The sequence below is a fragment of the Argiope bruennichi genome, chromosome 5, assembly GCF_947563725.1.
Source record: "Argiope bruennichi chromosome 5, qqArgBrue1.1, whole genome shotgun sequence".
In the NCBI taxonomy this organism is placed as follows: domain Eukaryota; kingdom Metazoa; phylum Arthropoda; class Arachnida; order Araneae; family Araneidae; genus Argiope; species Argiope bruennichi.
The window spans coordinates 119,794,672-119,820,599 of NC_079155.1; the positions used below are offsets into that span (position 1 = coordinate 119,794,672).

General features: G+C 29.5%; 1 protein-coding gene and 1 pseudogene across 1 annotated transcript; one reads left to right on the top strand and one right to left on the bottom strand.

Annotated features, from left to right (window-relative positions):
* LOC129968378 (sulfotransferase ssu-1-like) lies at positions 1–6,130 on the bottom strand (annotated as a pseudogene).
* A 4,999-nt stretch (positions 6,131–11,129) lies between these two features.
* LOC129969612 (U3-aranetoxin-Ce1a-like) lies at positions 11,130–20,619 on the top strand. The gene is made up of 4 exons (XM_056084259.1): positions 11,130–11,197; positions 13,032–13,143; positions 16,419–16,534; positions 20,415–20,619. The coding sequence occupies exons 1-4, from the start codon at positions 11,147–11,149 to the stop codon at positions 20,445–20,447; spliced, it is 312 nt and encodes a 103-aa protein (XP_055940234.1). The 5' UTR covers positions 11,130–11,146; the 3' UTR covers positions 20,448–20,619.
* The last annotated feature ends 5,309 nt before the right edge of the window (positions 20,620–25,928 follow it).

Genomic DNA, 25,928 nt, shown 5'->3' on the forward strand with positions numbered 1-25,928 from the left:
TTACATATAGTTCTTCCAAATATTTTGAAACTCCGTTCCTTTCATTCTTTCTGCAAATTTTTGATCCATTCTTTTACTCTGATCTTCAGAAAAATAATTCTTCCAGTCTCCGGTAATTCCTTTCCGAACTACAGGAGAAAAGAACTCTTTCTCCTTACTGGGGGTGGAATCCTTCATCATTGCTTGACAAATCGCGAAAGCCTGTTTGATTTCATAAGGAAAATTGAATTTCCGAACATCTTCAGAGAAACCGGACATTTGATCCCAGCTCACTTTGAAAAACTCTTTCATGCGATTGAAGCTACTGTACTTGAGCATATTGTTCAATTTTTCAGGATCATCCTTCAAAGGTTTCTCAAATTTCTCCTCTTCGAGGAATGGATCCATTTTTAACACTGCAGCTTCTGGATTCTCTTTCATTTCTTCGTAAGTTATGAAAAGTATATTCGGGTCATTCCTGCAAATACAGAAACATTAACGTAAATTTAAAACTATGCAATAAATTTTGGAAAGGAATGAACTTTATATTAAAGTTTCTGTTAACTTTTAATTAATACTAAAATAAGAAAAAGTGATTCACTTATTTAGAAAAAAAAATATTAGAAGGGAAAAAAACATTAAAAATGTATTAGTTTTAGAAAATTGGTTAAAGCAGTAAAAGAAAAAAATATTAAAAAATAATGTTAGGGAAAGTAATAAAATTAATTGTTTTTTGTACTAAGTAAAATTTAATTGCATTGCTCTATTTAACCATGAAATATAATAAATTTTAAGAACATTTTTTTTAATAATTAACTTTCCAGCTGCGTATCCCGCGATTTCCAAGGGTTGGCAATCAGGCCGTGTTCTATTGCATCAAACATTTTTCGCAGTTTAAAGAGTTTATTTTTACGATTACAGATTTCTATTATATCATATTATTATCATGTAACATATAGTATTAGTTCATTTTCCTTGAAAAACATTTGAACTTATTTGCAAGCAGCGCATTTAAATAGGGATTTTAAAGAATTACGCAGCCGGAGGGTTAATTGAATTCTTTGTGTAAGCCAAATCATCCTATAAAATGTTATAAATAATGCAAAGTATAAATAAAATTTGTTTTGATGGTAAACAATCAGCAAATATAAATATATAAGCAATCATTATGCATTTATAAAAACACAATAAGCAAACAAATATGTTCTTTAATTCTGATTCGGGATGCTTCTAATAATAAAAACAAATATGTGTCTGCATGAGAATTGTTTTTGGCTCTCTGTAGACAATTTGCCCTAAAGCTATCAAATTTGATATATTCCTTGGAAGATATGGGTCTCAGTTGTGGCTTTTTTTTTTTAACTTTACTTAGAATTGTAATTAATAAAATTTCAGCATGAAATAGATATTTTTTTTTGTAATAACTTCCAGAAATATTGTTGCGTAAAAAAAATTTTACCTTTTCATCAAATTCAGAAAAAAATCCCTTTTTAATTATTTCAATTTGACTTGCATCTATAAGATAGCACTTAATTTATAAATTTATCATTTTCCTTGTTTGATTTTCAACCGTAATCATGAGCAAAAGAAAAAAAATCGAATCTTTCTTAATACTGTACAAATAAATACTTTTAAAAAAAATCATTGATTAAAATTTTTAAGCGGTGCCTATCAAAACAATTTAAATTGCTTAAAAGACATTTGAACAACAAAAGATTCTTCTCTAATTTCTTACAAATAAGTATCTTCATTTTAGACATTTCAATTCACAAGATTAGTTCATTCTAAAGTTTATAGAAAACCAAAACCATTTGGAGATAATTTTTTGGACATTTGGTGGCAAAAATCTAATAATGGATAGTTAATAACACATTCAAATTATTTATATCAATAAAACTATTTGCAATTTTTACATATTATGTAATTATCCTAAAGCATTTCTTTTCTTTTTTAATGCTAAGATTCATCGTTTATCTAAAAGATAAACAATTCTCACCTGTGTTAGTACCATCGATTCTTCCGGATATGAAGAGTTCGAAAAACTGATCGAAGGTCCCGTTGAAGCCTTGCCCTGGTGTGTTCTTCATGTGATGATAGTACGAGACACAACAATCTTTGGGATTTCTGGCGACATAGATATACTTTGCCTCAGCAGACTTCGGCGCCAAGTGCTAAGGAAGGTGGGTTTTGATGGCTCCTGGTCTAGTCATGATTTCTGCACCTTTGGCACCTATTTTCGAAATGAATTTTAGAAAAAATTCAATCGATTTAAGGCAGTTGTTAATTAGTTTTTTATGAATCAATTTCCCTCATTAGTAGGATTGTATTTTTTCTTCCTACAAGTGTTTTTGTCTTAAAGACAGTAGAGTATTTTCCGTCCACTATGAAAAGTGATATATACTGTTTGGCATATACGATTGGTGACGGTTTTTAGATTACTCTAGTGTGAATGTATGCCAGACGTAACATATAATTAACTCTTAAATGCATGAATTTTTATTTTGAAATCAACCAAAAAATGGGTGTAGTTAACGGAAAAAATACAAAAAAAGCATATAAGAATTTGTTTTAATTTTCAAAAAACACATATTGTTGTATTTTTAAATCATCATAAATAATCACTCCTTAAGATCTATAAATATACTTCGTATAATAATATAATATTTCAAACCATAAATAATATCCCTCAGTACATTACAAAATATGGAAATTCAAGAAACAATTATTTTTAGCATTTAAACACAAATAAGCATTGCATTTGCAACATGACCACTATGTAGTACCTTTACATAATGGAATTTAACACCTCAATCTGTTTGAAAATATAGGCAATGACTAACGAAATCTTTTCGTACAGGTGGTTATCATAATAATAGAAATACCTTAGATTTATTTAAAAAAATCCTTTATTAGTATAGTGTAGGACCGCCTTTGACATGTAATACAGCTTGAATTCGCCAAGGAATCGATTCCTACAAGTGTTGAATAGTGTTTAGAGGAATAATGTACCAGTCTTCCTGGAGATATTGTGAAAGTCCAGGGAGAGATGCCGTATTGAACGCTCTAAAATAGACCATAACGGTTGAATTAAGTTGAGGTCGGGTTGTGCGGGCCAAGGCATATGTTTAACTTCAGCCTCGTGTTCATCAAACCATGATTGGACAAGTCTCGCTGCATGGATAGGTGCATTGTCATCCTGGAAAATTCAATCTCTGGCATTAGACGATCATAGGATGGACCTGATCAACTAAAATCTCTCTATACTTCTTCCCAGTGATCCTTCCTTTCACAGTTACGATTTGTCCAGCAGAAAGCCACGACATGGCTGCCCATATCATGACAGATCCACCTCCATGCTTGACAGTTCGGTGGAGACAATCACGATAATATGCTTCTGCAGGTGGCCTCCAAACGTGCACCCGTCCTGTTGTATGGAAAGGTGTGAAACACGATTCGTCAGACCATATTACTTTCTTCCACTTATCAATGGACCAGGTTTTGTGAGTGTGACACCATTAAAGATGACGTTTACCGTTAACATCTGTGACAAGTGGCTTGGAAATGCCATAAATATTCTGTTTATGAAGGTGTCTTCTAACTATAATCACTAACACTGGATAATTGAGTTCTGCGGTCACTTTTCCTGCAATTGTTCGCTTTTTAGACATTGTAATCCGCTTCAATGACCGTAGGTCTCTTTCCCTGAGCTTCTCTTTTCGCTCACTATTTTTCTTTGACGAGCTTGTCTTGCCGCGCTGTGTGTATGCTTTCATGACTTTAGAGCCTTATCTCTAGAAACGCCTAAAATTTGGGATGTTTTGGTCACACTTGCTCCAGATAGATGGGCTTCTACAATTTGGCCTCTTTGAAAATCTGAGAGGTCCGACATTTTACAATTTTGACAAAAATCTAAGAATTACAGAACTTTAATTAAGCCAAAACATACTACCAGAATCTATACATTGCTGTTTATAAAAAAATTAGCAGCTATTATTATATTTTAATGCTTACGAAGCGCATTCAATAATGTTACTTTTATTAAGTGGTGTTTCCATTATTTTGATAACCACCTGTACATCCATATACAGCAAAGGATGAGATGGCCCTCTAGGTTTTTGCCTGTAAATTTTACTCTAATGAGCCATTACTAGGCAGACCTCTTTTATTGCTACATTTTTCTTGCATAAATTTATCAGTATATGCACAATTATATATATTATTCATTACTCTTGACTCGTTTCTATTAAACAAGAATCTTTCCTGTGTGTTTTATTCATTTTAATATAAATAATCATAATTCATAACACCCACCGAAATGAAACTGAAGTCAAATAGTGCGACAACAATGAAAATTTTCACAGATAAAGAAATAAACTGTCAAAGATTCTAATTGCGTTCGGAAACGATAAAATAGTTTTCGTTAAATTAAAATGAAAAAAAAATCACTATGCGAGGATTACTGCATAAAGATATATGAGATTTTAAATATATCATGCAGATATACATCGCTATGCAATTAAGGGTTAAATGAAATCTTCTGAGTAAAAGTTTTTTCCACACAATGTCAGAAATTTTATATTTTAGATGACAATAGAATAATCAGCTTCAAATTTTTGTTCTTATTACTTGTTGCTCCTTCTTTATTGATATATTTTCTGTCTTTCTACAATTTTTCAATAATTTTTCTTACTCCATTTTCCTTTTCATTGTAATTTCAATGCGAGAAAATAACTATGTAATATTAAAAGAAAAGAAAATGTTTTGAAATAATTACAGAGGTTACTGCAGATCTGTAACCTAAATAGTTGCACTGCCACTGGATATGAGGTATCACTAACCAGTTAACTCAGCAACTTTTTTTTCCACGTCCCGCTTTTTAATGTTAAGCTATGACTCATGTGCACGTCGAACTCAATTCAAATGATTTGATAGTAAATTTAGCAAAAAATCATAATAAGGCGAATAAAATTTCATTTTCATTAGTTAAAAAAGTACACATCAGCCGCAACGCCAAAATGAAGATTTGGATTATCGTGTATACACATAGAAAGCATTTAAGTGGTTAAAAGTAAACTAGATAATGCATAAGTACCACTTGTTGTGTAGTATTTTTTGACTGAAAGTTAATCTTTAATAATTCTTAGCTCACAAAACCAGAATAATGGAGGCACAGAGTCTTTTTTGTATCGTTTCATTTATAATATTCGTATAGCAGAAGCTACTCGCAAAGTTATAAATAAAAATAAAATCTATTGGAAAGATTTATTGTAATATTAATGTTGAAACTAAAATGGGGAATGTTTATTAAAGTTATAATTGGAACAAAGTAGTAGTGTCTATGATTAGGCAAGACGTTTCCCATAGTTGCTTTGGCCCACCCGAAAAATTTTCCAATGGATTGTATGGTCACAATCATTTAATTTTTTTATTTCTTTCTAATCGTTTATTTTTTTTAATTGTCAAGTTTCCCTAATTTTCCGATTTATAGAAGAAAATCTCCAAAGAAAAGTTTGTTTATTTAAGTGAAACATAAAATTGCTTTATACATTTTATTTTATTTAGATTAAAAAAACAGAAATTTTAAAGCCCGTTTTTATTAGAGCAGTTAAAAAAAATTCTTATTAAAAATTAGCAAATTATTTTTAATTTTTTTTTCTAAATGTATTATAACTTAGACTGATTACTGGACCCAAAAGAAGAATATACTCCAATTACTAAAATTCGATATTTCTTACATTGTAAAAATTCAACATGATATTCATGTTCAGTTAAAAGGAGCATTTCCATGTTTTTTTACCTAATTAAAAAAATATTTTAATTCAAATATGAAAGACAAGAAAAAAATTAAAGACTAAGCATACAAATGTTCGAATTTTCCATGTAAGACAAAAGTCAATTTACTCATCAGTTCGATATACGGTGTTTCCATCATAAATGAAATTATCGATTCAATGGGCTTTCCCTGACGAAAAATGAGCATGAGAATGTGCTGCGCCCACGTCGTTCCACATTTGGGATAGGTGGCGACAAAGATGTCACCTGGTCGTGGCTTGTACTGCGTGGCGGAACGAAATAGATCCACTGAAAACATGGATGAAACTTGGAGATCATCTATGAATTGGGAGGCTGTTTCCATCGGAGTTTCCGACATGGTTCGGCTTTATACCTGAAATAAAAACACCATGCTATTAGTTATCGTTTTTTAAAGGAAGAAAAGATACACCACATTTATACATGTTGCAGTATTCACATCTAGACCACATGGTGGGAAACCGGAATATTTAACTCCATTATTTCAAATTTATTTTTGATTCACGTTTTGTAGAGTTTTTGATTACCTCAAGTGTTCAATAATGTCCCAAAAATGTTTAATTCCTGAACAAACTGATGTATCACAGAAATATATTTCTGTGATACATCAGAAAGGGACAACTTTTTTTTCTGTAGCGCACTCTATTTTAAATACATTGTGATGAAGTTAAGAAATAATTCAATTAGTGTTTAACTTTGTTCATAACGATTATGACCAAATTATGAAACAGGCAAAAAAATTTTAATGGTAATTTTATCTAAGGGCTTCTGTACCTATCAAAGTCTCCTACAACCACTTTTTTGCAATATTTTAAAGACATTTCAATTTTGTGCTTTCACTTCATTTAGAAGAATCGTGTACACGACAAATTTAAAATTAAAATTAATTATCATTCAAATTTCTGAATATTATACTTAGACCGTTTTTAGCCTTTTTATGTTTGCTTGTCAATGATCTATACCATTCATTGCAATGAAAGGTGGACATATATCTTCCTTAAATCTTATTTTTTTTAAAAACATAAGCAAATTTCTATGATAATTTTACTATTCCTCTAATAAACATAAATTGATATTTATTTGTACCCTTATCTCTTACATATTTCTATAAATTCATTATTTTTGCATAATATTTTACCATCGGGTTGTTTGCATTTTTATTTCCATGACAAAAATAACATTTTCAGAGCATTTCTCTTATAAATATTTTTACTTTTTAATCTATGGACATCAATTAATTTTACTATTGCGTTAAATTTTTATACCTTTAATTTAAATTATCATATTAATATTTAAAATTATTATGTTTTTTTTTTAATTTGAAACCTATGATGGGAGGTACTTTACTCATCACTGTATTAAAATTTTAATAATAATTGTAATTTTCTCTAATGTTTTGAACATTTTTTAAACTATTTCAAAATTTAAATTTCTTAAATATAAAATACTGAAACTAATTCTCTTAAAAATGATTCGCAGTTAAATGTTTTTTTCTTTTCCAGTTGGTCATAATATTTGTTACTTAAAAGCTACCTATTTGAAAAATATTTGGTTTTGGAAGTTCTGGAAGGAAAAAGAAAACCTCTCTCACTCAAAGCTTGCAGTTTCTAAGTTTCCCAGCAAGTCTTAATTCAAACCTGATAATAGGATATTAGAACTTTAATATTTTCTGGAGTTTTTGGACTTATGGAGTTGGTTTGACTTTGTTATATACCAACTAGGAATCAGCAACAACAACAGAATCTTAATACATAATTATCTTTATTTAAAATAATAGCAAGTGACAATACAAGCTCGGCAACTACCGAAGTTTGCTGGGCTAAGAGAAAGATTGCAAACAAGTCATTAAAAAGGCTATTTGTGTAACTGTCAAATAAATAAATTTACAAAAAATATAAGATTATGACTTATAAAATGTTAAACCCTTGTTTACATTTTGAAACTATAAATGTGAATTTCCTAACTATTTCATTAAGTTCACATAATCATTACATTATTTAGAAAAGTCAAGAATCTGCTTAAATATAATTGTGTACAAACGGATGGAGTGCAATCATGCAGTATAATAAATATTTGATAACATAAATATTTTCACAAAGTTTCTAAAAGGAAAAGTTAATTTAGAACCAAGCATTAAAACTAAATGTAAATGTGAAACCAAATTGATCCGTTCATTGGAAGAACGAGTTTATATGTGAACTGCTAAGGATACCTAAATCCTTCATTGACAGCAATCGTCAGAAATTAGGAAGAGCTCGAAAACTTCGTGCATATAAATTAAAATGAAGTAATTAACAAAAGTCAAAAAAAAATCAGCCAATGATGCAGCAAACTAGGGAATAGATATTCCCGGGATCATCCCAAGAAAGAGTCATGGGGACAAAATATTTGTACATTAATGTCCCTTTTAAAAGTAAAATATCTTGAATAACGCACACAAAATAATAACGTTTTCCCAGACGTCGTTTATTCTTGTTAAATATAGTCAAACCTCGCTAAATGAGATCCTCTCATAGCGAAAAACGAGTAAAACGGAATGTAAAAAATTGACTCTCTTAACAGCAATTTTTCGAGGAATGAGTGGCGAGGAGGCACATAACATAACGCCATCCTGTGCCCCGGTGCCTATAACACTAAGTTATCTAACCATGTGTCACAAGCAGGATTGACCTGTATCATTCTGTGTTGAGTGCTTGTTTGAAGAGAACCCTTATACCGACATGAAAGAAATGTTGGTTGGATAGCTGCGGCGAACACCACTTTCAGGGATTTGAGTAAATGCCCGTGGAGCCTTAATTGACTTGATTGCGCCTCTGGGACTAGAAGCGGATAACAATAACTGGAATAGTGGAAGAACTATCAAAGAATTTAGGGAGCTACAATCTCTGTCACAACAAAAGGCTGAAGACGAGATTTAATTAGGAGAATACGAAACAATATACTGCAGAGCAATAATCTTCCAGTGGACAATTACTGCATCGTATGTTGAGAAGCATCCCCCTAATAAGGCAATAGTATGCATTCTACAAATTCATGTAAATAATAATGCTGTGACTCATACTGCATTATTATTAATATCAGTAATAATGCTGTGACTTTAATCCAATTTTGAAGCCTATCCAAAAGCAAATGTTTCAATTTTCTTAAAAAATAAATAAATTCAAGTTTCTTATAAGATAAAGAAAGCGTTATAAATAATTATTTCATTATTATAAATTCATTTGTGCATTATTTTTTTTCGGAATGGATCGTACTGTCTTATTTTACATGGATTCCTGAGGAAAAAGTAATTTCGCTTAAATAGTATGATTTGAGAACAAATTATGCACTTTAAGAGAGGTCCCACTGTAATGGTTTGGGGCAAAAAAAAATCATATTCTGACCATGGATTACGCCATTCATTCCGGCAGGTAACACTAGAGCTGAAACGCCACTGATTCTAGTTCACTTTTAATGCAATGACAGTAAGTTGAACGTAATCAATAATTAAGTTTATTCTGCACGTAATGTCTAAATACATTTCACAAAACAGTGTTTATTTTGGATTTTACAAAAAAGTACAGCTTAAAATTCGTCAGCAAAACCTAGTAGAAACATTTCAGACTAAAGTTTAAAACAATTATAACTTACGTTTTTGACACTAAATTGCAGCAGACAAAAACTAGGTTTCTCTCCTGACAGTGAAATTTCAACTTCATCTATGCTTATAAATGAGATGCCAAGGTTAAATAATTCTCACCGATTTTCATTCCGCCTACGTTATCGCTTTGCAAAGCGATATCGTACGAAGCGAAAGATAATATGTTTATAAAGTCTGTCGCAAATAAACAGATAACAATTTTGCTAAAAATGGAAGATTAAATTAAATAATGTGGAGTATAATTTATTTGAAATCAATTTTATGAATGAAAAGATAAGATTTCATCAGAAGGCATCCTGGTTCAGATATTTATCAATAACCCTAGAATGTCTAGATCCGGATTTTTATTCGATAACTATTTCAATACACTATCCATTTTTGCTTATCCTATAAATTTTTTTAATGTTTCAAGTTCCGTATGTAAAAACAGCAATAAAAATTTTGTTTTTGAAAAATAATATGTATTGCAATGTATGTTTTTAATGGTAATGTGCGATTGTAATCGAAAGGACAAATATATTGGCATATTTTGTGTTCAAAATAAGTAGAAAAGTGCAATAATATATACTGGTCATTCCTTTTTTTTTCCTTTAATGGATATTTTTATTCACGGCTTAATAAAGTCATTTGAATTGCGCGATTTGATAAGGGGAGGCTTATTATTATTTCCCGAGTCTCATATTAGAATATGAATTTAGAATATTTTAGTTATATTAGAATATTTTAATTATATTAGAATATTTCAGTTTAATATTAGAATATTTCAGTCTAATATTAGAATATGAATTTCTCCCAGATTTTTAATGCCAACATCATAGGGCTAATTAATATGCATTTTTATATCTGCTTTTGTTTCGCACTGGAGAGAATTTGATAGGATCTAGATGGCAACAAATTTCAGATACAAATGAATAATGAACGAATAATTTCAATTTACTAATATGTATGTAATTTCTTAATAACTTACAGAATTAAATAAATTGTTAGTAAAAGAAAGAAATATTGTAATATTTGCTTAAAGAATCCTATAAGCTTATAATTTTTTAAATAGATCATTACATTTTTAATAATATTTTAAGCAAATGACTATATTTCAGATCATGTATTTTCGAACAGTTTCTCTATTCCATAACTGTTTCCTAACTATAATCAGTCAGTAAGATTTAGCGTGATGGGAAAAAATGGAACGCTACGTTCATGAAAGTATTTATCTCATTCTTAAGAATGATTTCCATCAAAATGAAACTTTGTTGCAATACATATAAAACGACAAATGATATAGAGCTAAAGATGAAAATATCACAACAAAAATAAAATAACAATATTTATAATATAAAAAAACGCAAATAACTTTGAAATTATTCTCTTTTTTTTTTTGAAACATACACTAACAGTTATCATGACATAAAGTTTGACATCTTATATAACCTTTATAATGCAACATTTTGTGTCTTTTCTCATTTAAAAACATGCATTTGCTTCAGACACTGAAATGCTTTTTAAGAAACAGAAAGATATTTATTTAAAATGAAATTTTAGGGTGAAAAAAACACTACCTGCTGTCTTATATCAATGATTTGATTGACATTTCGCTTTCTTGAATAGATCATGGAATTTAAGAAACACCTGTTGAAGAAAATGAGCCCACCTGTGATTGATATAAAAATTAAAACTAGCACATCAACCGATGCAAAAGAGTTGAGAAAAACCCTTGTTATGGAGCACCTCAATACGTTTATTATATTCTTCTGTTGCATTTGTGTGGTGGTAAGATATTCAAGTTATATTGAATTCAAGTATTGTTCATATTACTGTTACTCGCCATTAAAAGAAAATGTTTGATAAAAGAAATCAGGCGGTACTATTTCATTAGGGAAATTTATCACAATCGACATGAAGAATGTATCGAATTCGGTGATCGGAGGTCAAATGCTTTGAGACAGATTACCATTTTACTCTTTATAGGTCAGTCATTCTTTATAGGTCTCACAGCAACTCTTTATAGGTGTCTGAATAGAGCTCTAAAAGGTTGGTCAGATAGATGAAGCACACAAAAGTAAGGCTTATTTTGCAAATTGGAATATGATGGACAATGATTCATGCTTAATTTTATAAGGTCAATTTTGTCTCAATTTTGAATAACAACTCATTGTGGACTATTAATCTTGCTTTTTTTTTAAATTCAAAACTGATAAAGAAAAGAAAAAAATTCAATATATTCTTTAAATTTCTTCTCTTTGAATTTTCTTTATCACGACGATTATAAGACGTATGAAGTATTTGAAATGAAGTGAGTGAGGATATAGTCCTCTTAAAGTATATGATTAAACGTGAAATTAGTAAATAATATAACAGCCAAGAAATATATTTTAATATTTATTCTAGAGAAGCTTGTAAATTTCTAATAACTAAGACAGTCATAATTCAGTTGTCCGAGTGTCTATTGCTTAAACCCCTGAATCGACATCGCGTAAGAAATAATTTCCTGTTCACTTAAACAATTTTATTAACACGATTTTATTAACAATTTTACTAGACAAAACCTCAAATATCATTTTTAGATAACTATTTTGAAGCAGAAAAAAGAAATCGGCGCTTTCACTCTCTGCAGATCATTTGCAGGAATGAGTGGTACGGAATTTTCCTATCACGAGATTTTTATCTATGTGTAGTGCTGAAACTAGGTCGAAACTATTTGGGAAGAAAAATAGTCTATCGTCCGTTTTCATTTCCTATGTGATATTGTAATTTTCTTCTTCCCGTTTTGACAATTGATCTATTCATTTGATATATAGTGATAGGATAACTTTATAAAAGTTATTTGTGAAGTAATTAATTAACTATGCCAGGAAAGAGAAACTCTGATATTTTATTGTTATATTAATGGCACAAGCATGCGCTAAAAGGAAAAATATGCGTTTATTCAGCCCAGTCGAACTGTGCAGTATCGTATTATCCGAATCCCAACTACACGAATTTGTAATTTTGTAATATGTATGTAGTGAAGCTTCATAATTTAATTTATAGATTTTTTTGTATAAATATCGAAGCATTTGCGAGATTTTTTTTCGTTGTTGTTGTCCGTTATGTTTTAGTTTCGTGAATTTTTCTTTACTTTATTTTTGATTTCTGAGCTTTATCCAAACATCTGAATCTGTCTATTCCTTTTTAATTTGTTTAATAAGAATTCTACCGTATTTGTATTGATAGTAAGAAAAAGATTAACATGAAAATAATAATTTTTAGACTTTAATACTTTATTTCATCTAAAAATATTTTAAATATGTGTTCCTAAATGAATGAAGGAAATAAAACTTAAAATGTAACTAGTCAATTTAATAGAAAATATAACAGAAAGAACGTTAGGAAATATGTACTAAAAGAGTATAATATAACGTGAAATTTCTTGAAATTCTGTGTTTGGTTTATAGAAAAAAATGTTAATATACATCTTATAATTGTTTATGTACCTCGTAATTCTAGAAAACCGGATAGGTACTGGTGTATTATCTCTCCTTCACATTCGTTTTATAGTCACAACTGCACAGAGAAATCTATAGAAATTATATAAATATAAATAAATCTTTACTTGACTTTGCAGCTGTGTGAGACGGAATTCAAGTGCAAGAAGAATGAGGACTGCGGTGCAGACGAATGCTGTGTTGTCAGTCCGCCTTTTACAACCTCTTACTGCAAAAAATTAATGAAAAAGGGTAAGACACCAGCTTTGTTGCTCATAGACTAATTACAAAATAATTGTTATAATCGTAGCAGATACTAATAGTTTTATTATTTATAGACTGATTACAAAAATTTATTATCACCTTGGTAGGTAATAATAATTTGTTTAAAGACTGATTATACAAAATTATTTCTATCACCTTGAGAGATTAGGGAAATTCTCTAATAAATGCATGCTTTTCTTAGAAGCATTATTGGAAACAAGCATAAATTTTACATACACCACCCACATCCACTTCCGGTTTTGGGGGTTGGAGGAGACTTTATATTTAAGAAAAAAATAATAACTGGAACAAAGATACATGAAAGAAATTATGACAAAACACTTACGAATAAATAAATGGTACAGAAAACAAATCAATAACAAAGTGAAAATACATTATAGATAATAAATAAAATATAAGAATTTTCGATTTCTGTATTCGAAAGCCAATTCAAAAGAAATCGTTCTCAATGATATTCCTCTACACGAAGGTATCTCGATAAATTATTTGTGAAGTTGCGTTTTAACCATTATGGTTCATTTCCTACTGTAGGGGTTTAAATTTTCTAGAGATTGCGCCATAGTCATTATATCACCTTTTTCTTCAGAAGGTCAGATATCATTTGTTCGGAGATTGAAATTAAGAAGGCATGAAGGGCATAGATCATATTGATCATAACGTCATATTGATCATAACGTCTTTAATGATCATAACGTCTTCTCTATTCCATTTTATAAATGCTTCAGAGGGTAGACCCCATTTCTTTCTTGCTTCTGGGCGTTTCTTTGTCAATCCGCTTCTATTGACGAGTATTTAAATTAGCCGTCCTAATTTGAAATTTCAAAAAGGACAGTAGTTTTTGGAGAGGAAATTGATTGCATATCGTAATGGTTTTCTTAGCTAGTTGATCTGCATATTTCAAGTGACCAATATGGATTTTGAGCCCTCCCAAAGGATTCGGAATTTAAACAGAATATTAATATTTTTTTCAATTAATATTTTAGTAATTAATAAAGATTCGATCTACTTTTAAAAAATTTGGCTTGATAGTACGGACACTTATTGGAACCTTTCACTATTTTGAACCGTGAGAGGCAAGTCCCATAGAAATGTAGAAAAATTTCGGACACCACCAATATTGAATATTCGAAAAATGAATGTTCCGATGTTGAGTATTTCGACAGAAATGAAATTTGGACTCTTAAATAGAATAATAATGTTTTGATTTAAATGAATGATTATGAATGATTATGACTTTTATCAAAATTTTTTTAAATTATCCAGAGTTTCAAAAATATGCTGATTGTTCATAATTTTGCTTATAAATAAATATCCAGCATTTAAAAAAAACTACATTTAATATTGAGAAACATTTGATAAAAAAGTTATTTTAAATAAAATCAAAGCAATAATGAATTTATCTTCCCATTATCTCTATCTATCCTTATAATACATATGAATATGTATTGATTGACACTTTATAGGCTAGATCATCTGACCTAAATTACGGCCTCTAATCAATTTTGGATAGGATAATTACAAGTTATTACGAAAACTTCATTTCGCCTTGACGATTTTTATAAAGATTTTAATGAAGAAATTATCTATTTTTGGTCAAATTTAAATTAAATTTTCTTATTTGTTCATAAAAATTTAAACATAGTGTAAAAACATTCATGAGCTGAAAAGTTAAAATAAATGCATATGTATAAAGAAATATTTTTAGGTATAAAGAAGGTATAAAGAAAATATTTTTTAAATAAAAACTTGTTAAAAAGGAAATTTATTCTTCTCTTCCTATTTCATGTGAAAAATTTAAAAAAAAAAAGTTTGATATAGATTCACAAATTTAATCTTAAGATATCAAATTTGGTGATCGAATTCATTTCTCTAACGGGCTGATTTTTCGAATTCTCACATTTTTAGGGTTGGGCAGAGGATAGATAGACGAAGACTCCGACAGCTCTAAAGAGGAAACCGACTATAATTCAGTTAAACTGTTTTTCATTTATCACGAATTCGTGATAAAAACACTTAAATCCCGGTTTCTAACATTATTGGTGCTGTGTTATTGACAAAGCTTTCTTGTTATAATTGCACATACTAAACATTAAAAAAATTAACAAAAGAAAACTCAGTATTCGAAAAAGCATTATTTCTCTTTAAAGATAGCGTATTGAAAAACTCCCAACAATAACCAAGACTTTTTTCTGTTTTTTACAGGAAGCTTGAAAGCACTGGAAGATTAGAGTATTGACAAATTTAGATATCACATGCAAAATCAACTAAATAATTGATTAAAGTTATATACTAAATAAGGTTAGAAATGTTATAATACAAAACCTTATCTGAGTTAGGATGACATATACTAAAAAGAAAAGTCTAAAGGCATGCTTGTCTCATTTAAAATCCAGAGTATTCAATTTAGTACAACCAAACTTGATAACTCAACATGCATTATTAGTATGCCATTGTTGAAAGAATTATTACAATTTCAGAAAATGTCAACTGTCCTCAAAAGGAAGAAAAAATATTTTATTGTCTTTCATTTATATCCATATTTTTTAGTTTACACTATCCAGTCTTTTTTTTTATTTCAGACCATAATGTTTCAACTTAGCATACAGGTGCGTTTTATACTTTTTGATCTAGTTAGGGCCAATACCATTCTAAGAAAAAATGAAAAATTAAACAAAACAATTTATCATTACATACTGACTGGCATTTAACACTAATAATTTGTTTCTTTACCTCGTATTGTATTATCTTCAATATTCATTCCTATTTACCATCAAAAATAAATCGTAATTGATTAAGGTTTATGTATGCACTGACAAGTTTTAAGCCTTATATTGGATGAATGGCTTCTGCGGATTCCAGGATTCAATTCGGATTCTTCGCAATATTCGTTGTGTATGCGAGCCCGATTCATGCTAAATCCCACGTTGAGAACCACGCCCTCCTTCTGCTGCTCACAAAAGGTTGGAGAGGAAAGGATCGCAAGCTCAGGTGTCATCCTCCCTATCTGATCAGAACTCAAAATTTGGAAACTCATCCCAAAAAAGCCCTAAATTTGCTTCCAAGTGGAGCACTCATAAAATTAAACTAAATTTAAGTATAAAATTAGACTATGTGGATCTGATAATTACTGTGTATGTCACATTTAATTTTACTTTCCAGATCCGATGGTCATCAGAATAATGTTCAAAATCACAATATCAAGGGAAAAATTTTAAAAGATTGTGTTCATTTCTTCTTTTCAGGCGGATTCTGCTTTGAAAACCAGGAAGAATACAAATTGGAAGACAAATACAAGTACATGTGCCCTTGCGAAGAAGGGTTAAAATGTGAAACAAAGCCTGTTACTGGACCCTTTGGAGTAAGTTAAAACAAATCCATTCTGATAATAAGATTTATCATCTGTAGAAAAACGGTGAAGGAAGTAGAGAGTGTTCTTTAATGAATTGCGTTTAAGGTATGTAATTATGATCAAGATATGTATCGAATAGAAAGGAAACCAAAATATTATGTAAAACATACATTTTTATCTTTGCTTTCTGGATAATTTTTCTGAAATCAAGTTGGGTCTTAAGCAATTGCAATAACCCAACACTGATTAGATTGTAAAAAAAGAAAGATGCAAGTGGGAGTCTAGTTTAAAATTCTTTCAGTTATTAATACCCTTATTCCTATTTATATACAAAATATAAATATCAAGAATACATTTCATTAATAAATACGTTTATTAAATACTTCTGGAAATTTTTGGCAATGTTGAAAAGTGTGACATAGTATTAAGATAGTAGTTTAAAGATTAATCTAGAAAAAATGCTAAGACAATATCGCAATTTTCTTAAATTTCATATCAGAAAATGGATTGTCTAGTATATAATTACAGCAATAAGATATTTTTAGAGGCAAGTATTCAGTTATGTCTGTAGTATTTCAAACTTATTATATTATATATATATATATATATATATATATATATATATATATATCGTAACAATCATTATTTGTTTTAAAATAATCACAAATGACGAATGTAGAAAGGCACCCATCGAAGTTGTTTCATACTAACAATGAGAAACTGAAGTGACTTGGAGGTTTTATATTCTAAACCCATTTTAATCAAATATTTGTTAGATATGTGCGTCTAGTGCTCATGCGCAAGTAAAATGTGATAATAATATTCAAAAGTCCTTCCTTTAGTATGGTGTGGTAGTTTGAAAAAGTGATCACCGGCTCAAATGTCTTTCTCATCATCTGACAATGCTTGAAAACGCGAGATCCTTTCCGATATAACCATTTTATTGCTTTCAAAATGGGATGGTAATTAAGTTAAATTCTTAAGTCATAATTGTGATATGTAGTTAAAAGAGCCGGTCGAATTTTGAATCACTGCCAACTTTAAACAAGAAAAATTTTCGATAATATCAATTGAGAATTCGAAGTTACATTTTTTTTTCATTAGTCCTAAACAAATAAGAAAAACACAAATATCGATATTAGAAAAATATATGTGATGCATTTTTAAGCCTATTTTAAAATGCAATAGCTGAACGAAAAAAAAATTTAATGTATTTTTGCAAAATATAACACCTGTGAAACATTTAGAACATAAAAGCGATTAAAATGATCTGTAGTTTTCTTCACAAGAATGCAAGAAAATTTAATCATTTAGGTTTCTTGTAGAATTGTTTTTATAATTTTGCATGAATTACTCAATATCCGGTGACAAATTTTATTTCAAAAAGAAGATCGTTTATGCAAATTCGTTATCTAGTTGCAGAAAAGTAGATTTCTTAAAACATTTCAGTCAGTCATCACTCGTTCTAGATGCTCTAAAACACTGTTTTAAATTGGCTGTCATATGCTGAGTAAATAGCTGTCAAAGTTGAATTTAAACTAATAAGTTATATTCAAAATCCAGCTAATCATACAAACAGCTGGAAATGAGCTGTCAAGCTAACTCTACATAAAACATGCCAGACATATAGCATGTCATGCTAATGATATGCTAAAAAGACAAAGTTAAAATGCAACGAGAATATTTATATCAAATTCCTCACTATTATTCGTAACATGACAAAGAACTTGTAGAACTGGAATACCATTTCAAAATTGACAAAATCATATTTCTAATTATATGCGAGAAGAAAATATTCATAGATAATAGCAGAATGGATAGGTAGCAAGAACAGGGGCGGATTTCCAATTTGTCAGATCAGACAACTCAAAGAGCCGCTGGTTTAGAAAGGACCATAAAAATTTGTTTTCCTATTCATAATTCCTATTCCATTCCTATTCCTATTTCATAAATTAATAAGAAAAAGACAAATTTCTCAAATAATAACATATACAGAAATGTTAAAGCTTTAATAACTATAATTAGCCAGGTGCATATACAGTACACTCCCGAGTATCCGGTCTAATGTGGCGGAAGAACTGGTAACAAAAATGCCGTGATAGGCCTGAGTTCTATGAATTCCGCTTTCCAATAACAAAAGGCAAAGCTTTTACAGCAAAATTCACTGTTATAATACATACTTTCTCACTTCTCATTGAATATTAAGCCTTCCATTTATCTCAATGTGAACGCAGCCGCTGTCAGGGGAATCCTAGATGCAGTTACCAGTAGCGTGTTAAGTTAAAACAGAAGCCTCTGTACTGGTAATTTATATATGTTTATATACTACACTGCACGTTTCAAAAATTTATTCAAGAAAAAGTAAGTTAAAGGATATAATCTGTTCAGATTTTAACAAATTCTGCAAGGCCCAAGCTTAGCTTGCAGGAAACAATCAAACATTAGCGTAAATAGTAGGTCTAATTCTTAAGAAAATTGGCTCAAACTGATTTTATTTTTCTCTAATAAATGATGACACAGATGTGAAAAGTGTCCCTAAGATAAGAGTCGAAACATAGTTTTTAGTATTTGAAAAGTCCTTAATAGATGACTTAATGGACGTCCTTAACAGACACATTATCTTCATTTAATTACGATAAAAGAAAACTAGACCGACTTCATTAGTATGGAAGTATTACCTTCATAGTATGGAAATCGGATAGTCGCAAACCGGATACTCGAGAGAGTACTGTTTATATTTCATTACCTTCACTTGCTTGAAATATTTATAATACTTCAATAATATTGAGTGCAAGCTTTGACAAGGAATAGTCTTAATAAAAAAAATAATTAAGAGTGTGTTAATGAAGAAAAATATCCCTTTTTATGGATTATTCGGCGAGAAGAATGATTTTCTATCAATTTACCGAAATATAACCTTTATTTTCGGTTTATTCTGCCATTTTTATCTGTCAATTCTCTATTAGATCAGTCAGATATAAAATATGGAATAATTAATAGTCTTTTCTCAATTGAACGTTTTTATATTTTGCAGCTTACGATTCAGATGCATTCAGTTTAGTTTAGTTAGATTAACGTCCTGTTTTAAAGTAATACTAGGGCTGGGACGGACCTCGTAGTTTTGAACCGCGATCAAATGACGAAAACGTCTCAGATGGCACCCCCTCTCCAAATTTCCATTCCACACCAGCGGGCATGTGTATACAGAAAGTCCACAAACTTTCCAATAGCAGAATAGAATGAAAAGCACGTAACCTTGAGAATATAATATCTTAATAAAAAAAAGGTTAAAATGAGAATAGAAGACCAGTTTTAAAGTGAAAAACTGCTATTCAAACCTAAAAAATAAATAATCCTCTGCAAGTTGATTAGGATAAGGATATAGGGCATACATATACATATTTCATATAACATTTTCTTTAAAAAACAGACATGAAATTCCAACATCTCTTATTTCTTCATGATGTTGCAAAAAGAATTCAATTTGTCTTTATTATTAAGATTACATTGTGAGAACCATAAGATTGCTTCCCACTGCCTTTTTTTTTCTTTCACCGAAGTAGGCAAGTATTTTGAAATTTTACAGTTTTAGAATTCAATTTTGCATAGAAAGCATTTTTGGTTTCAACAGATGTAGAAATCAGTTGCGAAACTCAGAAGTTAAGTTGAAGTCAGAGTTCAAATTATTAGAAAATATTTTCAGAGGCGGATGAATAAAACTTATTACAATTAAATGTGAATGAATATCCAAAGATATCAATCTTTTTTTCTTACACTTTTGGGAACGGAGGGTGGGAGTCAATTTTCAAAATGATGCTTATCAACAGCCATATATTCAATCGTTCTATTTAAAAAATATTAATGCAATTGAAATTTTTACCTTTTGCAGGTGGTTATCTACAGAAAATCCAGATGTGCCTAATCCGAAAGAAGAGTTTCTGCAATAGTCAAACGAAATGAAAAGTTATCTTCGTTAGATGAGGCAATACTCATTCCAGACGAACTTCTTCAGTCGACATGGAAAGCCTTATTTGTGGAGCATTATATTAGTTGCATTAACTGTATTTCAAGAAGACATAATAAACAAAACTTTTGCAAATCAAAACTTCAGCAAATCAGTCATTCATTGAAAATACTTGCCTAATAAAGTAACTTAGGAACAAAGAAATTGTGAAGCTTCCTGATTAACTAAACTTTTGCATATCTTCTTTTCACATTAGAATTTTACAAGAGAACTTCCGCCACTCCCGATATACATAATTTTAATAACTAAATTATCAATGCAAAAAATAATCATTTCTATATATATTCGTTAAATTAATATTCATATATATATATATATATATATATATGTAACATAACATATAACCTAAATCGCATTTTCGCACTTATATAAACCTAAATCGCATTTTTATTTTTACATTATTTTATTTGAAATCATAAGCATTTATTTTGATTCAAAATGAAAATCAATATAATACATTAACTGCAACTGAACAATGGTGCCTCTAGACTATAGTCAATGGATTTCATACTTATTTGCAGCCTAAACCTTTGAACTAAGAGGGGATTATAGAAATATCTATGACATAGATATCCGATAAATTTCCAAATAAATTTGTAAGAATACGATTTCTAAGAAGCACAAAATTTTTTAAAAAATACATTCACATTTGATCTACATTCACATACTTTGTCTAGTTTCTAAGAATTTCATATGTTCTTATTTTTTTTTTAAGAATTTATCAAAACTAGCGTTTTCTAAAAGTGCATAAAAACGTGGTTGTTACTCGGTCGTGTATCATAAATACATACATTTTAACGCATTTACTTGGCAAAATTAACCTAAAATGAATTTTTACCACAATTTTTTCTCAAAATGCGAATTTAATTGATCATTTTAGTAAAATTATGCCTTAGCGTACACTGCTTTGGGGCATAAAATGCCTTTAGCTCACCAATAACAATGATCTATTTGCCCATTAGATACCCTGCATATGTTTTAGTTGTATATGAAACTGCAAATAGGAAGGTTATTGTATTTTTATACAACTGAGAAATTGCGATTTAGAAAGGATTCGCGTTTTGAAGAATGATTAGTAAGGAAAGGCTTGTAGAAACGTTGCTTAGATGTTAAATATTATATGATGTGAAAACTTGTGTTTGCTTTCATTATTATTTTCTCCTAGAATTTTTTGTTCCATTTTTCATCGAAGAGCAATTCTATAAAGTCAAAATGACTATTTTCCAACGTAACCAACATGATGCATGTTTCACTAGACATACATTCTTAAATCCCAAGTCCACGATTGTGGTCATCCCCGAAAAATTCGGATTAAATTATACCCATATTAAGTTTACATGGTTTCCACTTTTATTTTTCATGCGAATTTTTAAACGTAGAATTGGCGAAAATCGTGAACTAAGCATTTGAAGGTTTAAAGACCTGATAAGATAATTTCACTTTTATTGCAACAATTAAAAATTTGCATTATGACGTTAAAATGAGCTCGATTCTTATTTGCATTACTGCTAACAATATTATTCCTTACATTATATGTAAACTGAAAAATAATCATACTTAAATGACTTGAGGACATTTTATAGCACTTGAATCGTAATAATTATTTGTAGAAATTATTAACTAAATAAGTTTTACGAAAGAATAAAATACAATAACATTTTATTTGGAAATATATAGTTCAGGGTATACAGCATGGTTTATAATAATGACAATATTAAAATCAAGGTAACAAAACTATACAAATTATATACATTTTACATATATATCCTGTAATATAAAATACAAATTATGCACTAAAGGGATTTCAAAATTTAAAAAATTGATATAATGAACACAGTAAAATGGAATGTTCTTTTCCCATAAGAATCAAGATATTAAATTTTAAGAACTTATTTAATATACAGTATGATAAATACATAATAAATACGAGTCAATTATTTTTCATGTAAATTTCATTTCGTTTTCTTTTATTTCTTCATTAAACAATATTGATAGCCTTTTGGAAAAAACTTTGTCTTTCAATTATGCTTCAAAATAATCGTTATAATATTTATATTGCAAAGACAATTATCTATATTTGCAGTGATATCACAAAACAAAGTCATTGCTTAGACACGTTTTAAAATCCTCCATGCACGTCCAATGCTTTATTAAAAGCAAACACGTATATGCATATACCGATAGAATTAATAATTTTTATGTTGAAAAGCTTTAATTATTTAAGAAACCTTTAATTCAATATATTGAATATGAATTCAATATTTTAGTTTAAATAATATCAAACGTACAAGTTATCGCACAAAACAATACAGATTTTTAAAATAGATATTGTATCGTAATACTCATGGAGCATATTGAAACGAAAGTTAATAGGAAATATTTACCGAAATAAGTGAAAAGTGCCGATAAGAGTTAATCTTTAATATGTCTTATAAAAATTTAATCATTTAAAGTTTTAAGTCTTAAATTTAAATGTTTTTACGTAACCTGCCCTTCATTTATCACATCCATTCAATATATCTAAAAATTGCACAAAAGCATTGAAAAACTATTCGTTTTTATTAAATTTTTCCTAATATTCTTTATAAATTTTGTTAAGGAGTATTTCCTTGAAACTTCTTGATTGCCATGGTGATCAAGCATGGCGATCAAAAAGTATTTTCTGAAATTCTGATTGGCTTGCCGGCTAAGCCAATCAGAATTCTCGAAAAAGTTAATTTAAAATGAAATTATGATTAATTCTAATATTTTCTAAAAATTAAGAGATGGAGCCAAAGAATTTAACTTAAAGAATTTATAAATGGATGTAATAAATTTAATACTTGTTAAAATATTCACCCAAACTTTAGAATGAATTTAAATTAAATTTAAATGTTAACCTTAAATATTTAAATATTAAATTTTCAACATTCATAAAATTAAATGCATACATTTAATTATTAATAAAAATTTAATCAGCCAGATATCTAAGTATATAAAATCTTTATACTCCAACCTATAGATGATTAAATGCATTCAATTTTTTTTGTGACTCAAAATTGTGAATGGTAAGATACAATAAAATTTCTTAGAGTTAACATTGATTGAAATTAGCAACAATAAACTGCGATAATACATCGTAAAGAAGATTTGAAATTAGCAATTATGGTATACATTCATAATTCAGTTATAGAACCATGAAGTTTCAATTACTAATTTCTGTCCGTAATCAATTGCAGATTTAAAGAAAATTTTAATCAAATATATATAGCTGTATTTCAATATCACCATATACTTTCTGACACATTTTTCACGAAATTTATCAAGTTTCTTTATTGGTTGTTATAAATAATGGTTGAATCAGTCAAACTTCATATATAAAGAACGATATAGTCATTCTAATGAAAAAGCTTCTCAAACAGAGGAATGGAACGCCATTGGATTAGCAATTTTCGAATCCATACAGGCCACAAAGTGATGCAATTGCACTGACTACATTTTCATTGACATTAGGGACGAAATGCTTCTAATATAAACGGTTGATACATGGGTTTGGACATCAAATGGACCGGTGATGCACGCTCCGTACGACTATACTGAAGAGAAGTATTGTTTACAATAATTATCATGCCATTAACTCGTAAGGGAAAAGTAAAAACCACTGAACTTTAGGAATTTGAAACTCAATCCGCGTCTATGCCAAAGCTATGTATTTAAAGTAGATAGTATTTACATCCCATCTTCAGCTTGCTATTTTAATTAACATGCTATTTTAATGTTTTTCGGGGACTTCACAATATTCAAGCATTAATGGAGCGAAATATTTAAATTCCCTACATTTTTTTTTATTTTTTTTATTTATATTGTTATAAACTACGTAGAAAGATAAAACATTGAGATTAAAAATTATTCCCGAATTCACCATTTGGCATGCACTACAAAAATGGAAGATGACATTTTTGAGCTTGCTTGGTGGTTTTACTCGTAACGATACAACAAATCTTGGGTCTGCACATAATTAAATTGCCTGGCTACAAAATAACATTGTCAATTATTTAAATACAATTCTTTCAATATAGTTGCACTGAACATTTTTACCTTAAAGAACTGCAATTTCCATATCCAAGTGCAAGAAATTAAAACTCGCTTCAAACATTAAAATAACCATACAGCAAAGAAAATGTTTTCACTCTTTCAGATGTAACTACAGAAATACACATCCCTACATTATAGCCAATTATGTAGGAGTTAGCGTTCACTTAGATCAACAGATTCGCCGTCCAAGTACCGTTTCCATCAGCACATTATAACTACAAGGCAGGCAAACTTATTTCGTCTCATGTGATCAGCAAACCTAAAATTTTTAAATGGGGGGGGGGGGATTGACAAGCTTGAGCTAAAAACTAGAAAAACCAATTACAAAGTTACTACGAATCTATATGAAGTATCTTTAAATGCAATTGGATAAAAACTATTGCAAAATTTAGAAACATTCTGAAAGATGGAATAATATAACATTTGTTCCTTTATAATAATTTATGCGAGATATGAATCTTAAATGCATCTAAAAAAATTCAAGAATTCTTGATTTTGTAACAAACTTTCACACAAATTATAGAAATTTTCATTTGACCTGCTGTGCCAATTGCAAGCAAGAACTCTATATCATAATCTAAGTTGATAAAGTAAATATTCCTCATTTCTGTTTATGGATTTGCTCACATTTAGTCCATGCCAAAGTCTAAGAATGTAAAAAATTCAGATTCTGAAGCTTGGATATTTGTTGCATGATCTTCTTATAATGGCTCCACATCCTGGAGAACTTCAAAATGTTCCGAGATCGGATTCGCTGCTCGTCTGGATTAAGAGGCCTAAAAATAATATGAATTATAAATTTTAATTCACATAAAATGTGAATACACAAATAAAGTGGGAAATAATATTCAATATATTTAATTTAGTTTAATATAAAAGTATTAAAAAGGCGGTAACTCACGAATTCAACTTATAAGGTTTGTCGGGATTAGTTCCCCTTCCTAACCCCAGATGGCAGCGCATTCAAGTTATCTTCGAAGTTTTGCAGAAAAAATTGTTTGCTTGGCAGTCAAGAAAAGTGGACATTCACGTGAGTGTAAGTGATCAGCAGCTCTCGAGGAAAAGTAGAGTAAATTTTAACGATCACGCAGAAATCAAGCTAGTTCCTTGCGAAATGAGTAGTTTATGAAGAGACTGTCTTTAAGAAATATTCGTAACCGTGACATGGAATTGTTTATCGGAAAGTTTATAAAAAATAAGGAGTAGCTCGATGTGAATAGATGGATCATTAGTCAAGAAAACTGTTCCCTGATTTTTCTTCAGTAGAATTTTCGATTTTTTTTTTTTTTAACAACCAGGAGCACA